At 41.0% G+C, this 17,095-nt stretch overlaps 1 protein-coding gene across 2 annotated transcripts in view; it reads left to right on the top strand.

Moving 5' to 3' along the window:
* Positions 1–17,095, top strand: part of RALA (RAS like proto-oncogene A) — a 76,696-nt gene that overhangs the window by 40,928 nt on the left and 18,673 nt on the right. The window contains exons 2-3 of one of the 2 annotated variants that reach the window (XM_060020218.1): positions 4,994–5,068; positions 15,949–16,101. In XM_060020218.1, coding sequence (XP_059876201.1) covers positions 15,988–16,101 — 114 coding nt within the window. In that variant the 5' untranslated portion in view covers positions 4,994–5,068; positions 15,949–15,987. The remainder of the gene's footprint in view (positions 1–4,993; positions 5,069–15,948; positions 16,102–17,095) is intronic. The other variant, XM_060020217.1, reaches the window with a different exon arrangement.

The following is a 17,095-nucleotide window of genomic DNA, read 5'->3' as shown; positions in this document are numbered from 1 at the left end:
TTTATCTTGCTCCTTCATCTGCTGTGTGTTTTTCTGTCTTCTCTATTTGCTTATCTTACTGTGTTTGGGGTCTCCTCTTTGCAGGCTGCAGGTTTGTAGTTCCCGTTGTTTTTGGTGTCTGTCCCTATTGGCTAAGGTTGGTTCAGTGGGTTGTGTAGGCTTCCTGGTGGAGGGGACTAGTGCCTGTGTTCTGGTGGATGAGGCTGGAGCTTGTCTTTCTGGTGGGCAGGTCCACGTCTGGTGGTGTGTTTTGAGGTGTCTGTGGACTTATTATGATTTTAGGCAGCCTCTCTGCTAATGGGTGGGGTTGTGTTCCTGTCTTGCTAGTTGTTTGGCATAGGGTGTCCAGCACTGTAGCTTGCTGGTCGTTGAGTGAAGCTGGGTGCTGGTGTTGAGATGGAGATCTCTGGGAGATTTTCGCCGTTTGATATTATGTGGAGCTGGGAGGTCTCTTGGGGACCAGTGTCCTGAAGTTGGCTCTCCCACCTCAGAGGCACAGCACTGACTCCTGGCTGCAGCACCAAGAGCCTTTCATCCACACAGCTCAGAATAAAAGGGAGAAAAAGTAGAATGAATTAGAAGGAAGGAAGGAAGGAAAAAAAGAAAGAAGATAAAGTAAAATAATTAAAATTAATTATTAAAAAATAATTTTTAAAAAAACAAAAACGGACGGATAGAACCCTAGAACAAATGGTGGAAGCAAAGCTATACAGACAAAATCTCACACAGAAGCATACACATACACACTCACAGAAAGAGGAAAAGGGGAAAAAATCATAAATCTTGCTCTCAAAGTCCACCTCCTTAATTTGGGATGATTGGTTGTCTATTCATGTATTCCACAGATGCAGGGTACATCAAGTTGATTGTGGAGCTTTAATCCGCTGCTTCTGGGGCAGCTGGGAGAGATTTCCCTTTCTCTTCTTTGTTTTCACAGCTCCCAGGGGCTCAGCTTTGGATTTGGCCCCGCCTCTGCGTGTAGGTCGCCAGACGGCGTCAATTCTTCACTCAGACAGGACGGGGTTAAAGGAGCCGCTGATTCAGGGGCTCTGGCTCACTCAGGCCGTGGGGAGGGAGGGGCACAGAGTGCGGGGCGGGCCTGCGGCGGCAGAGGCCTGCGTGACGTTGCACCAGCCTGAGGCGTGCCGTGCATTCTTCCGGGGAAGTTGTCCCTGGATCCCGGGACCCTGGCAGTGGCGGCCTGCACAGGCTCGCCGGAAGGGGGGTGTGGAGAGTGACTTGTGCTCACACACAGGCTTCTTGGTGGCGGCAGCAGCAGCCTTAGCATCCCATGCTCGTATCTGGTGTCCACGCTGTTAGCCACGGCTCACACCCGTCTCTGCAGCTCCTTTAAGCAGCGCTCTTCACCCCCACTCCTCGCGCACCAGAAAACAGAGGGAAGAAAAAGTCTCTTGCCTCTTTGGAGGTCCAGACTTTTCCCCGGACTCCCTCCTGGCTAGCTGTGGCGCACTAACCCCCTGCGGGCAGTGTTCACGCCGCCAACCCCAGTCCTCTCCCAGCGCTCCGACCGAAGCCTGAGCCTCACCTCCCAGCCCCGCCCGCCCCATGGGTGAGCAGACAAGCCTCTCGGGCTGGTGAGTGCCAGTCGGCCCTGATCCTCTGTGCGGGAATCTCTCCGCTTTGTCCTCCGCACCCCTGTTGCTGTGCTCTCCTTCGCGGCTCCGAAGCTCCCCCCTCCGCCACCCGCAGTCTCCGCCCGTGAAGGGGCTTCCAAGTGTGTGGAAACCTTTCCTCCTTCACAGCTCCCTCCCACTGGTGCGGATCCTGTCCCTATCCTTTTGTCTCTGTTTTTTCTTTTTTCTTTTGCCTTACCCAGGTACATGGGGAGTTTCTTGCCTTTTGGGAGGTCTGAGGTCTCCTGCCAGCGTTCAGTAGGTGTTCTGTAGGAGTTGTTCCACGTGTAGATGTATTTCTGGTGTATCTGTGGGGAGGAAGGTGATCTCCACGTCTTACTCTTCAGCCATCTTCCTCTCGTCCCTCTATTTGTTGTCTTTTTGATGATGGCCATTCTAACAGGTGTGAGGTGATGTCATTATGGTTTTGATTTGCATTTCCTTGATGATTAGCAGTGTGAAGCATCTTTTCATGTGCCTGTGCCTGGCCATCTGCATTTTGTCTTTGGGAAAATGTCTATTCAGTTCTTCTCATTTTTTCAATTGGGTTGTTTGCTTTTTTTGATGTTGAGTTCTATGAGCTGTTTATATTGAGTTGTATGAGCTATTTATATCTATTGGATATTAATCCCTTATCGGTCATATCATTTGCAAATATTTTCTGCTATTCAGTAGGTTCTCTTTTAATTTTGTCAATGGTTTCCTTTGCTGTGCAAAAAAGCTGAGGCTAATTTTAAAATTAGATCTGTTTAATAGAGATTTTCATAGTTTCTAAGTCTGAAATATTTTGGCATTCCAAATCAAGTCAGCTCTGGATTTTAGCTCGTCTACAGGGAAAGCCAGTAGACTAAATTAATGTGTCCTACTCCTCTGTAGCCCCGACTCCCTGTGAAATGACAGAGAGGAAAAAAACTTAGAGGCGGAAATTTTTAAATCCATAACTGAGAATGGGAACAGATGGGGTGACCATCAGCAAAGCAGACACTTCCAGGTTCCAGAAGACAGAAAACAGATGGCGATGATGGCTGAACCAGGATGGAGAAAGCCCCAGCCCAGCATACCCATGAGGGAAACTGCACGTGGCATCTATTTTTCCCCTTAGAGTCCTGAAGAGACTCTAAGCTTGAGTCAGTAGGAACAGAGAGCAGAAGAGATGATAGGACATGGTAGTAATTAAAGGAGGACATATCAAGAGCTCATTGGATATGCTGCCCACTCACTCAGCCCATACAAAGATTACACGACGTTGGTTACCATGCTAATTTTGGAAATCTACTTTCAAAACAACCTTGTTTTTAAACTCTCAGCCTGAGGAGGACTAGGTGTCCTAATGCAAGAGTTAGTGTTCCAGCGAGTACGCTCCTTATTTTGATATTTGGAGAAAGATCCTACCCTGTCAACCTGTTCCTTGCCCATGAACCCTGAAGTAAAGCCCATCCACTAAAATGCCAGTGAACATAGTCTGTTACCTCTCCAGATCTGTCATGGGAAGTAGATCTACCCAGCAACAGAAGAAACCTGCTATAGTGGACTGGGAAAGCAAGAGGAAAGAAAGCCTTGCCAGTGGTGACATGAAAGTATAAAAAGTATAATATGAGATACTATTGCCAGATTAGTAAAGGATGTGAATTAACAATTCACAAAATAAATAAATACATGGAAAAAATGGTCACCCTCATCATGTAATCAAAGACGTAGTTAGAAAAAATGGGATCTTTTTCCCAATATATAATTAGATTTTTTAAAAGAATGCCCATTGCTAATAGGAATGTCGTGAACAGTTGTATAGCACTTTTGAAAAGCATTGGACAATATGTCTAATAAACCTTAAACAATCCGTTCATTCATTACAGTTCCTTAAAATCTACCTCATGAAAAGCATTTTATATATAGAAACAGATGGTTATCCATTTAGAATTTAGAAGAACTCCAAACAGCTATGATGTCTTCTATTACAAGAGTTGGTAAATAGACTGCTCTACATCTACAGGATGATTAAATTAAAATTAAATTAAAAAATAAAAATTGAAGCTATGAAGTCAACAAAACAACATAGAAAAAGCAAGTGTGACTTAAGTGGAAAGGGATGCAGGAGGCAGACTTGCGTGTTACAACTTAATACTGTCCTCCCCCACATCTCTGTTACTTTGTTGTAAGATCTCAAAGTCAGGGATTTTGACTTGCTCATCTGTGTACCCCCCTTCCCCTCCCCGTCCCCTCCCCAATGCCTAGCACAGTATCTGACTCTTAATAAATATATGTTGACTCAGAATATGGGCATAAGAAACAAACAGAAAGGAAATCCAGAAGCAGACCAAAAGATCAGGGAAGCCACTATACAAAGAGAGAGCTAACTTAAATGAAACGTGCATCCCAAAGTGGGATTTAACAGATGTCTTCATGTAAACCAGAGGCCATACTTAGATTCTTTTAAAATATTTCATTTGCTAATGACTGTTTACTGTTAAACTTTTTGTCAGTATTTCTTCAAATATGTAGTTTGATATGTCTTATGCAGTTAATGAAATGCCCTGTTCATTTTTAAGTTGGATCATTCAGGCATGGTTTTTTTTTTTTCATTTTTATTTATTTTATTTATTTATTTTTGGCTGTGTTGGGTCTTCATTGCGGTGCATGGGCTTTTCGTTGCAGTGGCTTCTCTTGTTGCGGAGCACGGGGTCTAGGCACGTGGGCTCAGTAGTTGTGGCTCATGGGCTCTAGAGCACAGGCTCACTAGTTGTGGCGCATGGGCTTAGTTGCTCCGCGGCATGTGGGATCTTCCCAGACCAGGGCTCGAACCTGTGTCCCCTGCATTGGCAGGCGGATTCTTAACCACTGCGCCACCAAGGAAGCCCCAGGCATGGTTAATTCAATTATTTTTTTCTGGTTCTCCTTCTTAAATCAGGAGAGTTTTCACAGGCAATATCAGATTTATAAATATATCAATAAGAGAAACTCAAAATAACAGTATTTATACACCTAATTTATAGCTTGGATGCAGTAGACTCTAAAGCAGGTATAAATTACATAAGTCATACTTTTTTAGTAGTTCTGTTAAATTCAGGCTTGATATTACTTCTTCATCCAATTTTGTAGCTGGTATGTTCAGTAAATAACACGTATTGAATTTTCAAATAGGTAAAAGACTCACATGGTTCAAAATTCAAAAGATTATTGTTATGTGTCTTGCCATAGTTAGCATAGGAATACAGGAGCAAAATGTATATTCTTTATAATTAATAATTATTAAATATTTTTCTACATAATCTTATTTTAAAAGTACATTTAGGGGTTCAAAGAAAAATGTTAAAATAGCTATAAATAGTAGTTTATCAGTCTTTTTATCTTCCACCTTTCAGGTTCCACCCTGTTGCTTATTTCTCAACACTGCTGAAATCAAGTCATAGTGTGGTAGCAGAACCTCTGTGACTGGGGTAAGAAAACTGCTTATACTTAGGCTGTACTTAGATTCTTCCTTTAAAATATTTTGATCCATTAAAAAATCGGTGTAGATTTCCATCATTTCCTTGCACCAACTCTTTTCACCACCACCCCTCCTAAAAATGCTGCTTGTTCTTCTTCCTTTCCTAACCTGTATCCACTCAAGCCAGGAAGTTGGGTACTTTGGCTTGAATTGTCCCTTCAACCCCTCATATCTAATCTGTCCCCAGATTTGGTTGATGCTTTTTTCTTAATGTCTCAAATCCATCCCCATCTTCTCCCTAGTCACCATTGCCCTGTAGCCTGTGGCTGCTCTTCCTGCCTTCTGAGTCATAATCTCTCACTTAAAAAATCCTGGTAATTCTCTTTGCTCTAAGAATAAAAAAAATCTCAATTGCTGGCATGTAAACGCCTGTTTCTGGCCCTTTTTACTTTTTACTTCTTCCTTCATCTCTCACCAACACTCCCAGGTTCACCTGGTCTGTTAAAATGCTTTGTCTTTCAAGTCTCAGTTTAGTCATGACTTCCTCCGGAGTTCTAGAAATGTTTTGCTAGTTTTAACTGGTGAGGGCTTTACTTTTGTGCTGCTGGTAATATCAGTAATTTTGCACTGACTGGGGACTGCATATACGCTGCATATAAAGGTAGGGTCTTCTAAAAAGATGCCTGAATGTTTACATTACCCGTACTTACTATGTGTATTTAGACATCTTCCATGTGCTAAATTATTCATCTTAAACTTAGTTTTACAAACAAGCCGAGACCCAAAGAGGTAAAGTAATTTGAGCCTTCCCATGATTTTAAAAGTCTGTGCTTTGATGTCTGACAACATGTCTGGCAAGTCATATAAATAAATTTTATTATGCAGACCAGGCAAATTGTTAAGCCATCTTTAAGCAGCTTTCAACTATTGTACCCTTAAAACAGAACATTATTTTCTTTAGCTCAGTCTTAGTTATAATTTTGTGTTGTCCTTATTCAGTGAAGTCTGGGTAATTGGAAAATATTAAGTTATTACATTTTAGAAGTAAAGCATTGCCTCGGGGACTTTCTGGCTTTGACTGTTGATCCTTTTGAGCTGATTGTATATCTTGAAATAAAGAAGGACCTTCTAAGAGTTCAGGATGTCAGTTACAAGTTATGTTTCACCTGGACTTCCTTCCATTTTCTATTTTTAATAATAACTAAATAGTAAGGTTTTGTTTATAAATATTCAAATTACAGTAGCTTCTTCGTCATTTAAAATTTGTCAAAGATTAGGACCCCAAAAGCATTGAAACATTAAAAAAATTGATAAATTGCACTTCATCAAAATCAAAAGCTTCTACTCTTCACAAAACTTGTTAAGAAAATGGACAGATAAGCCACAGACTGGGGGAAAATATTTTCAAGGTATATCTCTGATAAAGGATTTGATTCCAGGATACCTAAAGAACTCTTAAAACTCACTTTTAAAAACCCAATTTTTAAAAATGGGTAAAAGATTTGAACTCCAAGACACATAGATGGTAAATAACCACGCTAAAAGATGCCCAACATGATTAGTCATTAGGAAAATGCAAATTAAACCCACAGTGTAATACCACTACACATCCAATAGGCCGCTTAGCATGAAAAGACTGTGGCTGTGACTGTACCAGGATGTGGAGCAATTGGTAATCTCATTCATTGTGGAAATACAGAAAGGTATAGCCACTTCGAAAGACATTTCAACACACACTTATTGTACAGTTTAGCAGTCTCACTCCTAGGTATTTATCCAAGAGAAATGAAAACATACATATATATATATATACACACACACACACACACACAAAGACCAGTACACGACTCTTTATAGCTTCTTTATTTATAAAATTATAAAAATGGAAACACCCCAAATAAATGTGAATGGATAAACAAATTATGCTATTTCCAGACAACGGAATACTATTGAACAGTAAAAAAAAAAGCACGTGCCACTGATACATGTAACTGTATGAATATATCTCAAAGCCTTAGCTAGGTGAAAAGAAACAGGCACAAAGGCTATGTACAATATGATCCATTTATATAACATTCTGGAAAAGGCAAAACAATAGGAACTGAAATCAGATCAGTGGCTGCCATGGGATGGGGTGATGGAAGAGATTGACTGCAAAGAATAAGGGGAAACCTTTGGAGGTGATGGAACTATTCTGTGTCTTGATTGTGGTGGTGTTATATGACTGTATACCTTTATCAAATCTCATTAAAAGGGTGATTTTATTGTATATAAATCAACCTGCTTTTAAAGAAAAAGTTAAAGCCAGTTTTCAACATCAGAAATTATCTTCACAAATTTAAGGATAAAGAAAACTAGGCGATAGATCAGATGAGTCCAAAGTCAAGTCCTTTGTCTTTTGACTCAGTGGTCAAAAATTTTTTTTATTGTGAGGAGATTTTTATATGTTAGAAATTAATAGTCTTTCTTATTATCAGAGTTTTGTGCCTTTACCAGTATACAACCTTTTTGTCCCAAGAACAGGATCTACCTTCATTTATCTTCATAAAGTCACCCTTTCTGTTACCTAAATATCATTATTGAATTGTCTTCATGAATATCTTACAGTTTGTGTTAATTTTATTCTTAATTATGTATTCTTTGTGAGTCTTGTTGTAAATTGAGTCTTTCCTTCCATTATATATTCTAACTGGTTATTTGAAAAGAAATTTATTTTTTACATAATATGTTGATTATATAACCATTATCTTTGAAATCTCTTGTTTATAGTAATTTTTCAGTTGATTCCTTTGGCCTAAGTATGAAATCATTATTGGTATAAGCAGTGGACTTTGAATTTTATCAACTATCATTCCAGATCATGTAATCTATGACTTTTCTCTTCTATTAATATGAAGAATTACATTGACTTCCTAAAATATAAAGACATTCTTGCATATCTGGTTGAATCCCACCTGGTCACTTTGGTGTATTCTTTTAGTGTGCTGGATTCTAACATTTTTTATTTAGAATTTTTGCACCATATTTACATGATAGGTCAGTCAGTCTGTTTTTCCTGTAGTCTCTCTTTGTTAGGAACTTTGCATCAATGTTAAGCTAGCTCTCAAAAAAGAATTTGGAGGCTTTCTCTATGTTGCAAAACATTAAATAGTATTAATAATACCTGTTCTTTAAATGGTTGGAAAAATACGCCAGTGATATTATCTGTATCTGTGCCTAGTAGTAAACTGAAATAGTTTCAAATCCCTTTCAGAATAGAATTGTGTATCTTGCTTTCTTGGTCAGGTATATTCTGACTCTTCTAAAATTGTTCATTTTATACTAAATTCCTTTATTGAGCAGGTATTCTTCATGCAGATAGGGAGTGTCATTTGAGAGTTGTCCGTATGAACTGTTTTTCATTTTGAAGGATGAGTCACTACTGTGGCCTCTCCCTGCTTGTGCTTAGTAGTGGTTTATAATGCTTTGATAGGAACTGAACTTCAGTGATCATAGCCTTTAATGCGCTATTCAAATTGGAGGGGAGAGGCATGCTCCATTTTATCTCTTTATTAACAAGGAATCTCTCAGTGGGAACTTCTGCCAGCTATTGGTTTTATTAAACTACAGCCTAATAGTAAGTGTCTTTATTATGAAAGTCTAAAAAAGGTAATAATGAACTCTGGAAATATAAAGATCATTGGGTTTATTGTTTTTAGTGGACAGGGAGTGTTTGAGATCTTACTTGGTAGAGTATTCCTTATTAAGTACTGGAGAACTAGACTGATCACTTCTTAGAAATTTTCATAAAGTTTAAAATAGAGAGCCGAGAGTTTGGGTTGGAGATTTGTGGTCTGAAGCTCCTTGGCCCACTTCCTTCCGTGTGTGGTTGGCCGATTAACGCCCCGACGACAAGATAACCATGTCCTCATGCCCATAACTTTGAATGTTACTTCCTATTGCAAAAGGGACTGTGCAGGTGTGATTAAGTTAAGGATTGGGGGGTGATTTTCTGGATTATCCTTGTGGGCCTTAAATGTAATCACAAGTTTCCTCATCACAAGTCTCCTTATAAGAGGGAGGCAGAGAGAGGTCTGACTACGGAAGCAGAGATTATAGTGTTGCAGCCAGGGGCCAAGGAAAGCCAGTCTCTAGAAGTGGGACAGGTAGGGAACAGATTCTCCTCTGGAGTGTCCAGAAGGAACCCACCCTGCTGACATCTTGACTTTAGCCTCTTAAGATTCATTTTGGACTTCTGACAACAGGATGATAAATTTTGTGTTGTTTTAAGCCCCTGTAAATTTATAGTGTTTGTTATAGCGGCAACAGGAAACAATACAGTATGGGTACCTGTTAACTAAACATATGAGGGCAGGGACCTAGGCCTATGGAATTCAACTCCATATCCCAGTGCCTAGAACTGTGCCTTACATAATAAGGCACAGTATATTTGTTAATGGAGGATGGGAGGGAGAGAGGGAGGAAATACCAGGTAATTCATAACTTAATCAACATGGTGAGCATGGTGTAGGTGTCTAGCTTCTGAGTGAAGCAGAGGAAAACAGTAAGGTTGAAAACTTGAAGCCCACCCATGACCAAATAGATTTTATAGTATTGTTCTAGGACATCGCTTTTTAAAAATAGAACTCCCATATGATCCACACTAACTCAAAATGATATATGTACCCCCATGTCATTGTAGCATTATTTATAGTGGCCAAGATATGGAGACAACCTAAGTGTCCGTCAGCATGTTAATGGTTGAAGAAAATGTGGCATATTGTACAATGGAATATTATTCAGCCATTAAAAAAAATGAAGTCTTGCCCTTTGTGACATGGATGGACCTTGAGGGCATTATCCTAAGAGAAATAAGTCAGACAGAGAACGATAAATACCATATGATTTCACTTATGTGTACAATCTAAAAAAAAAGGAAAGAAAACCAAGCTTATAGATACAGAGGACAGACTGGTGGTTGCCAGGTTGGGGGTGAGGCAGCAAAATGGGTGAAGGGGGTCACACACACTTCCAGCTATAAAATAAGTAAGTCACAGGGATGTAATGTTACCCAAAAGGTGGGGGGGGGCAGGGGGAAGGAGGCCATTGTGTAATTAAAAAATATTTGTTTGAACAGCAGAAGATAGAAAATAACTGAGGAACCTTACAAACCAAACAATTTGAAGTTCAAGGATCCCTATCTCATTACTTGAAGGAGGAAAACACAAATGCATACACATACATAGAGAAGTATTTCAATTAAAATTCAGGTTCAGTCCTCCAGTTCCTAGGTTGTATAAGGTGCCAGGAAAGTAGTTAATTGTATTTTTACCAAGTGAGTGCAGGAAATAAACAGGGTAATGTTATTTATTTTATGACTAATTTTAATTTTAAAAACAAGTTATATGTTCACATTATACAAAAATCAAACTGGTAGTTAGCAAAAAGCCATCATCCCTCTTCTGTCCACCAGTGACTTAGTTTCCATCCTCACAGGCAACCCTGTGTTACCATTTTTTATATCGTTTCCGATATATAAACAAATAAACCTCGAAATCCCGTTTTTCTCATCTTTTTATGCAGTTCATAACATACAAGTTATATTGCTCTATAGTTTACTTTTTTCACTTTAACAATATGTGGTGGCGCAGTGGTTAGGAATCCGTCTGCCAATGCAGGGGACACAGGTTCGAGCCCTGGTCTGGGAAGATCCCACATGCCACGGAGCAACTAAGCCCGTGCACCACAACTACTGATCCTGTGCTCTAGAGCCCGTGAGCCACAACTACTGAGCCCGTGTGCCACAACTACTGAAGCCTGCGTGCCTAGAGCCCGTGCTCTGCAGCAAGAGAAGCCACCACAATGAGAAGCTCTTGCACCTCAACGAAGAGTAGCCCCCGCTCACCACAAGTAGAGAAAGCCCGCATGCAGCAACGAAGACCCAATGCAGCCAATTAATTAATTAATTTTAAAAAACAATATGTTTTAGCTCCCTCCATATCAATGGGTAAAGAACATCTTTTTTTTAAAAATGGTTGCTAATTAGTCCATGTTTCCAGTTTACACTTCCACTGCAGTGAAGGAATGTGCCTGTTTGTCTACCAGGGAGGGACAAGCTTTTTCTGTAGAGGGTGGAAAGAAAACATTATTTAGACTTGTGGGCCATGAACGTTCTCTGTTGCATCTTATTCTTGGTTTTATTTTGTTTTGTTTTGTTTACAACCCTTCAAAAACACAAAACCGTTCCTAGCCACAGGCCATATAAAAAGCAGGCCAAGGGGGCTATAGTTTACTGGTCCTCTGGGTAAAACAATTGAGAGCCAATCTAATATTATTTGTATTGCTTTTATCAGCAAGGTTGAGCGTATTAGAGCCCTTTGTATTTCCTTTTCTGTGACTATTTGTATTTTTCTTTCTTTTCTTTTCTTTTCTTTTTTTTTTTTTTTTTTGCGGTATGCGGGCCTCTCACTGTTGTGGCCTCTCCCGTTGCGGAGCACAGGCTCCCGACGCGCAGGCTCAGCAGCCATGGCTCACAGGCCCAGCCGCTCCGTGGCATGTGGGATCTTCCCGGACCGGGGCATGAACCCGTGTCCCCTGCATCGGCAGGTGGACTCTCAACCACTGCGCCACCAGGGAAGCCCTGCCCATTTTCTTAGAGTTGTTGATTTTATTTATAGTAACTTTTCATATAGGGAAATTACCTCTTCTCTTGGAAATGAATCACAAATATTTTCCTCAGTTTTATCTTTTTATTTTGCTTATAGAAGATTTTGCCATGTAGAAATTGTTTTGAGTAGTAAAATTTATCAAAGTTATTTTATGCCTTGAGTTTTAGATAGTACTTTATGCCTTTCCCATTCTAAGATTATAAAACAAAAATTTTGTGGGTTTTTTTTTTTCTGGTGCTTTTGTGATTTCATTTTATCATTTAAATCTTTGATCCACTTTCAAAGATTTATATAAATTTATTTTATAAATTTACAATTTGTAGTGGTGTGAGGAGAATGGGTCCAACTTAATTTTTTCCCAGATAGCTCACCAGTTGTCCTAGAACCATTTACTGAATTATCCTCTATGCTTCCCTCCCCGACCCTCCATTTGAAATGCCACGTTTATTACACACTAAACTATAGTATGTATTTGGATCTATTTCTGTATATCCTGTTCCATTGATCTATCTAGACAGGCGTGCTTTTGAATTCCAACTCCTCACTAAACTGCTGTGTGAATCATATTTCATGGAGGAAATTATAGATGCAGTTAAATAAAGAAATAGCCAGATCTGTCTGCAGCCTGCACCTGTACCTTGTGCTTTGCTTTACCTCACCTCCTATTACAAAGAAAGAGCTGTCCCTGCTCCTGTGTGCCCTGGGTCTCTTCTTCCCTGGTCTACTCCTAGAGGCACCTTCTCTTCTTCATCATTAATTTCTGCCTCTTTTAGATGATTATCATGTAAACATCCCTTAAGAATAATTAAAAAGCGACCCAAACAAAAACCCGTGTCCATCTATGGCCCCATTTCTCCATTCGTCTTCAGAGTCAAGTCCATTTCTACACATTCTGTTTTCTCCTCAACCCACCCCATTCAGGCTATGGTTCCTGCCTCGTTGGTGAGGTGACTCTTCCCAAGGTCACTGGCAGCCTCCATCTGCCAATCCTAGTCATGGACTATGGGATGGACTCCTTTGCTTTCAGCTCTTGCACCTCTACCATTCATTCTACACACACTGGCCATGGTAATCTTTTTAAAAACATAAATGAAATTATGTCACAGTCCTGCTTACACACTCTCCAGAGGCTTCCCAGTACAATGATAATAAAACTCGAACACCTTTCCACAGCCTTCAAGGCTTTTTATGATTTGGCCTCTCCTGCTTCTCAGTCTCACCTCCTGTTAACACTCCCTGATCAGACTCGTAGCCTCCATCCACTCTGGCCTTCCTCTGGCCCCTAGAACGTGGCAAACCGTCTACCATCTTAGGCCTCTGCACTTGCTCTTCCCTGTGTCTAGAACGTTCTTCCCTCAGAGCTGGCTGGTTCCTTTATAAAATTCAGGTCTCAGCTCAAATGCTGCCTCTTCAAAGGAGTCGCCCTTGACCATCTGGTTGAAGTAGCCCCTCCCCCCTCTTTATCCCGGTGCCCCTTAGTTTCTTCATTGCGCTTAGCACTAATGGAATTTTCTTATTTACATGTATGTTGTCTTAAGTTCCAACATCTAGACTAGGAATTGGGACCTAAGTTATGGAAAGCCAAGTTTTTGCAATGGGGCAGAGGAGTGCGTGTCTCCTTGGCGGGAGCTTCTTTTCCTGGATAGCCTCTTGAAAGTATGGGATGTGCAGCTAATAGTTATTGAAGAAAGTCTGCACTTTGGAAAAATGTCTCTGGGAATCTCTGCCTTTTCTAAGTCACAGACTATATTGTAAATTGTTCTGGAAGGGAAAGTGTTTTAACCCAGTTGGTGTAACTGCTAAATGTTTTACTTTAAAAACGTATACATTGAACTCTTAGAGTATTAACACCCTGAGCTCCTGTTAACACCCTGAGCTCCTGTGGTATTAACTGTTTTAAAAATATAACAGTAGGGCTTCCCTGGTGGCGCAGTGGTTGAGAGTCCGCCTGCCGAGGCAGGGGACACGGGTTCGTGCCCCGGTCCGGGAGGATCCCACATGCCACGGAGCGGCTGGGCCCGTGAGCCGTGGCCGCTGAGCCTGCGTGTCCAGAGCCTGTTGCTTCGCAATGGGAGAGGCCACAACAGTGAGAGGCCTGCATACTGCAGAAAAGAAAAGAAAAAAAAAAAAAAAAATATATATATATATATATGTATGTATGTATGTATACATATAACAGTAGTTGGGTAGCTGTGAAGTGATTACAGCTGCCAACAAGTAAGGGTCATAATGGTGAGAAAGAAGTCATTTCCTGCCTTACTTAGGGACGCCAGCAACAGCATGCTCCATAAACGCGTAGATGAGGTATCTTTTCGACTTTTAGTTACTTATCTGAAGTACACTATTACTTTCCTCAGCAGTGGTAATCATCAGAATCCAATGATCATCTCCTTGGTATCCAGGAAAAAGAGGGGCTCAGTCCTTGTTTATTGAATTACACTGAACATCTAGCCTCCAAGTGTGGATTCTTTACCATATGCTGCACAGTTGAAGCTGCCTCTACCACAGTGTTTGACATAATGCAAGAATAACAGGATCAAAAGTCACATATATGGTGTGATCTCAGTTATGCTCCATGCAGACTGAAGCTGTCTCAAACAAAGTATAATGTATTCGTGTTGTTAAATGGATAGCAAGATTATGGGATTTTTTTTTTCTTACGACTTTTCTGTATTGGGCAAATAGGCTTATGGGCATGACTTCTGGGGCGGCCTGAGCTCTTGGGTGCCCTGCATAGCCAGTGTGTGGTGCACAAGCCCACGGCAGACTGTCCTTGCCTAATAAGCTTGTGATGGACCCTCTAGTAGCAATAGCTGCTTTATACCAGTACACTCGAAAGCACTCCCAAGGTTAAGTCAGACTCGTTCATTCCACACACACGTACTGAATGGCTGATTTTTGCCAAGACATATTAGTCACATTAAGCATGAAGTAAACCAATAGATATGGCGCCTGTACTCAAGTTGCTTCTGGTATATTAGGAAGAAGACCCATATTAAACAACTAACACTCTCAGGCAATTCCGACTTGTGATAATGGTTATGAAAGAAAAGTATCATGTACTATGTGAGCACAGGGCAGGGGAGAGCCTAATTTAGGTTGAGTGTTTCAGGTAAGGCTGAAACCCCAACACTGAGAGGAGTTAGCCAAATTAAGAATATGCCAAATGGAGGAAACTGCATGGGAAAGGCCAAGAGGCAGAGAAGAGCGTATGAAAAGTCGAAGGAGACCAGTGTGGGCTGATGCGGCCAGGCTGGGAGAGATGGCCTGAGATACAGAAGTAGGCAGGGCGGGGGTGTTCTGTAAGTTGCAGCTTGAGAAAGGTATGCTGTGACTGCGACAGGTCAGAGATGCTGAGAAGGAAGGTGCAGCCCCCTTGAGCCTCTAAAAACAAAGTCTCCTTTCCTGGGCCTCCACACAGACGCAGTGTTTGCTGTGACCTCCCGCCTCTTTTTCTAAGGCCTGGTACCATGGCCAAAGGTAACCGGGTGCCATTAGTGTGCATCACCACTACAACCTCTGGGGGAACCTGGTCTTTCCACGCTGAGCACATAAATGTAGTAAACGAAAGTGAGGGCACACTAGATTCAGGTGTTTAAGTTAGATTAGCCATCCACCCCAAAATATGGAACAGATGTTCCAGTACTACTATACTTGGGAGTTGGGGTATATGGTATTCGGTTCTATTTATATTTCTAAGACCAGCAAGTAGTTGGGATGGGTTTTTCCTTCCTTCCTTCCTTCCGTCCTTCCTTTCCTTCTTCCCTCCGTCTTCTCTTCTCTTCTCTTCCTCTCCCCCCCACTTTCTTTCTTTCTTTCATCAGTTGTTTCTTACTGAAATTAGAAGAAACATCTCTTTAATTATTGCCAATAGAGGTTAATATGAAAACAAAGTGATCGTTCACCCTGCTTTGTAATCTGTGTGACCATATTTTAATACAACTAATACTCCATTATTGTCAGCATGTGGTTTCACTGGGAAATTTTCACTTTCGGTCAGCAAGCTCATTACTGAAAACTACTATAAGAGAAATGCCCTTGAGTCATATACTTGTCTTATTGCCACGGTGTTCTCTGATAAGTGGTTCTTCCCCCAAATAAGCATACTTCATTTGCCATCTGTTTAAAATCACCGCAGAATGAAAACTAATACCTTGACGCCTAAGGACATCATCTCTCTTTCCTACACTGGAATTCTGCAGAAGAATGTATTGAGCATTACTCGTTCTTTCATTCTTTTCAGATTCTTCTTAATCCTTTGGTGAAAACTCGGTGACACAACATGGCTGCAAATAAGCCGAAGGGTCAGAATTCTTTGGCCTTACACAAAGTCATCATGGTAGGCAGTGGTGGTGTGGGCAAGTCTGCTCTGACCCTGCAGTTCATGTACGATGAGGTAAGTGCCGATTTTATCATGGATATCAAAGTTGGGGCTTTCAGAGAATATTTCTCTAGCTTCGTTTTGGTGCTGTTTTGGATGGATTCCTTGAATTCTTGAAAGCTACTGATCATTTTTTTCCTGTTCAGAGTCAACATTTGTTACAGCTTGATTTAACAAGTCAAGAACCCAAGGTCCTTAAAATTCTTATGCTTTTAAAAAACAAAACAGGGACTTCCCTGGTGGCGCAGTGGTTAAGAATCTGCCTGCCAGTGCAGGGGACGCAGGTTCGAGCCCTGGTCCAGGAAGATCCCACATGCCACGGAGCAACTGGGCCCGCGCACCACAACTACTGAGCCTGCGCTCTAGAGCCCGCGAGCCACAACTGCTGAGCCCACGTGCCACAAGTACTGAAGCCCGCACACCCAGAGCCCGAGCTCTGTAACAAGAGAAGCCACCGCAGTGAGAAGCCCGTGCATCACAATGAAGAGGAGCCCTCGCTCGCCGCAACTAGAGAAAGTCCGCGTGCAGCAGCAAAGACCCAATGCAGCCAAAAATTAATTTTTTTAAAAAACCCGGGAAACAGTACCTATTTTTGAGCAATCTAACTGGCTTTTTTATTTTTAGTGTTTTTAATGGTGAGTCCCACCTTGAATTAATAGAACTGGTGGATATAGTACCTAATTGAAACTTGACGTTAATATATATAAGTTGTCCTTTAATAACTTCAGTGAAAAAGTCAGTTATTGTGTACTGGCATGGCACCACACTCAACACTAAGCAGGAAAAGGCTTTGTCCCTAAAATAAAATTACTAGACAGGTTACAGATTTCTGTGCATGTATTTATATCAGAACTTATTGTCCCAGAGGTAAGGTCTCAGCCTATATACAGCAATACATTCTTTCCCTAGAGGACTGTTAATAAGGCTAAATGATTTAAGAGTTGGTAATCAAATTTAGGCATTGATCCTCAATTCTTCTTCCTCCCAAATAGAAGCAAAGATTTATGGT

The sequence above is a fragment of the Delphinus delphis genome, chromosome 9 (genome assembly GCF_949987515.2).
Source record: "Delphinus delphis chromosome 9, mDelDel1.2, whole genome shotgun sequence".
Lineage (NCBI taxonomy): Eukaryota > Metazoa > Chordata > Mammalia > Artiodactyla > Delphinidae > Delphinus > Delphinus delphis.
This window is presented reverse-complemented; position numbering and strand designations above follow the sequence as displayed.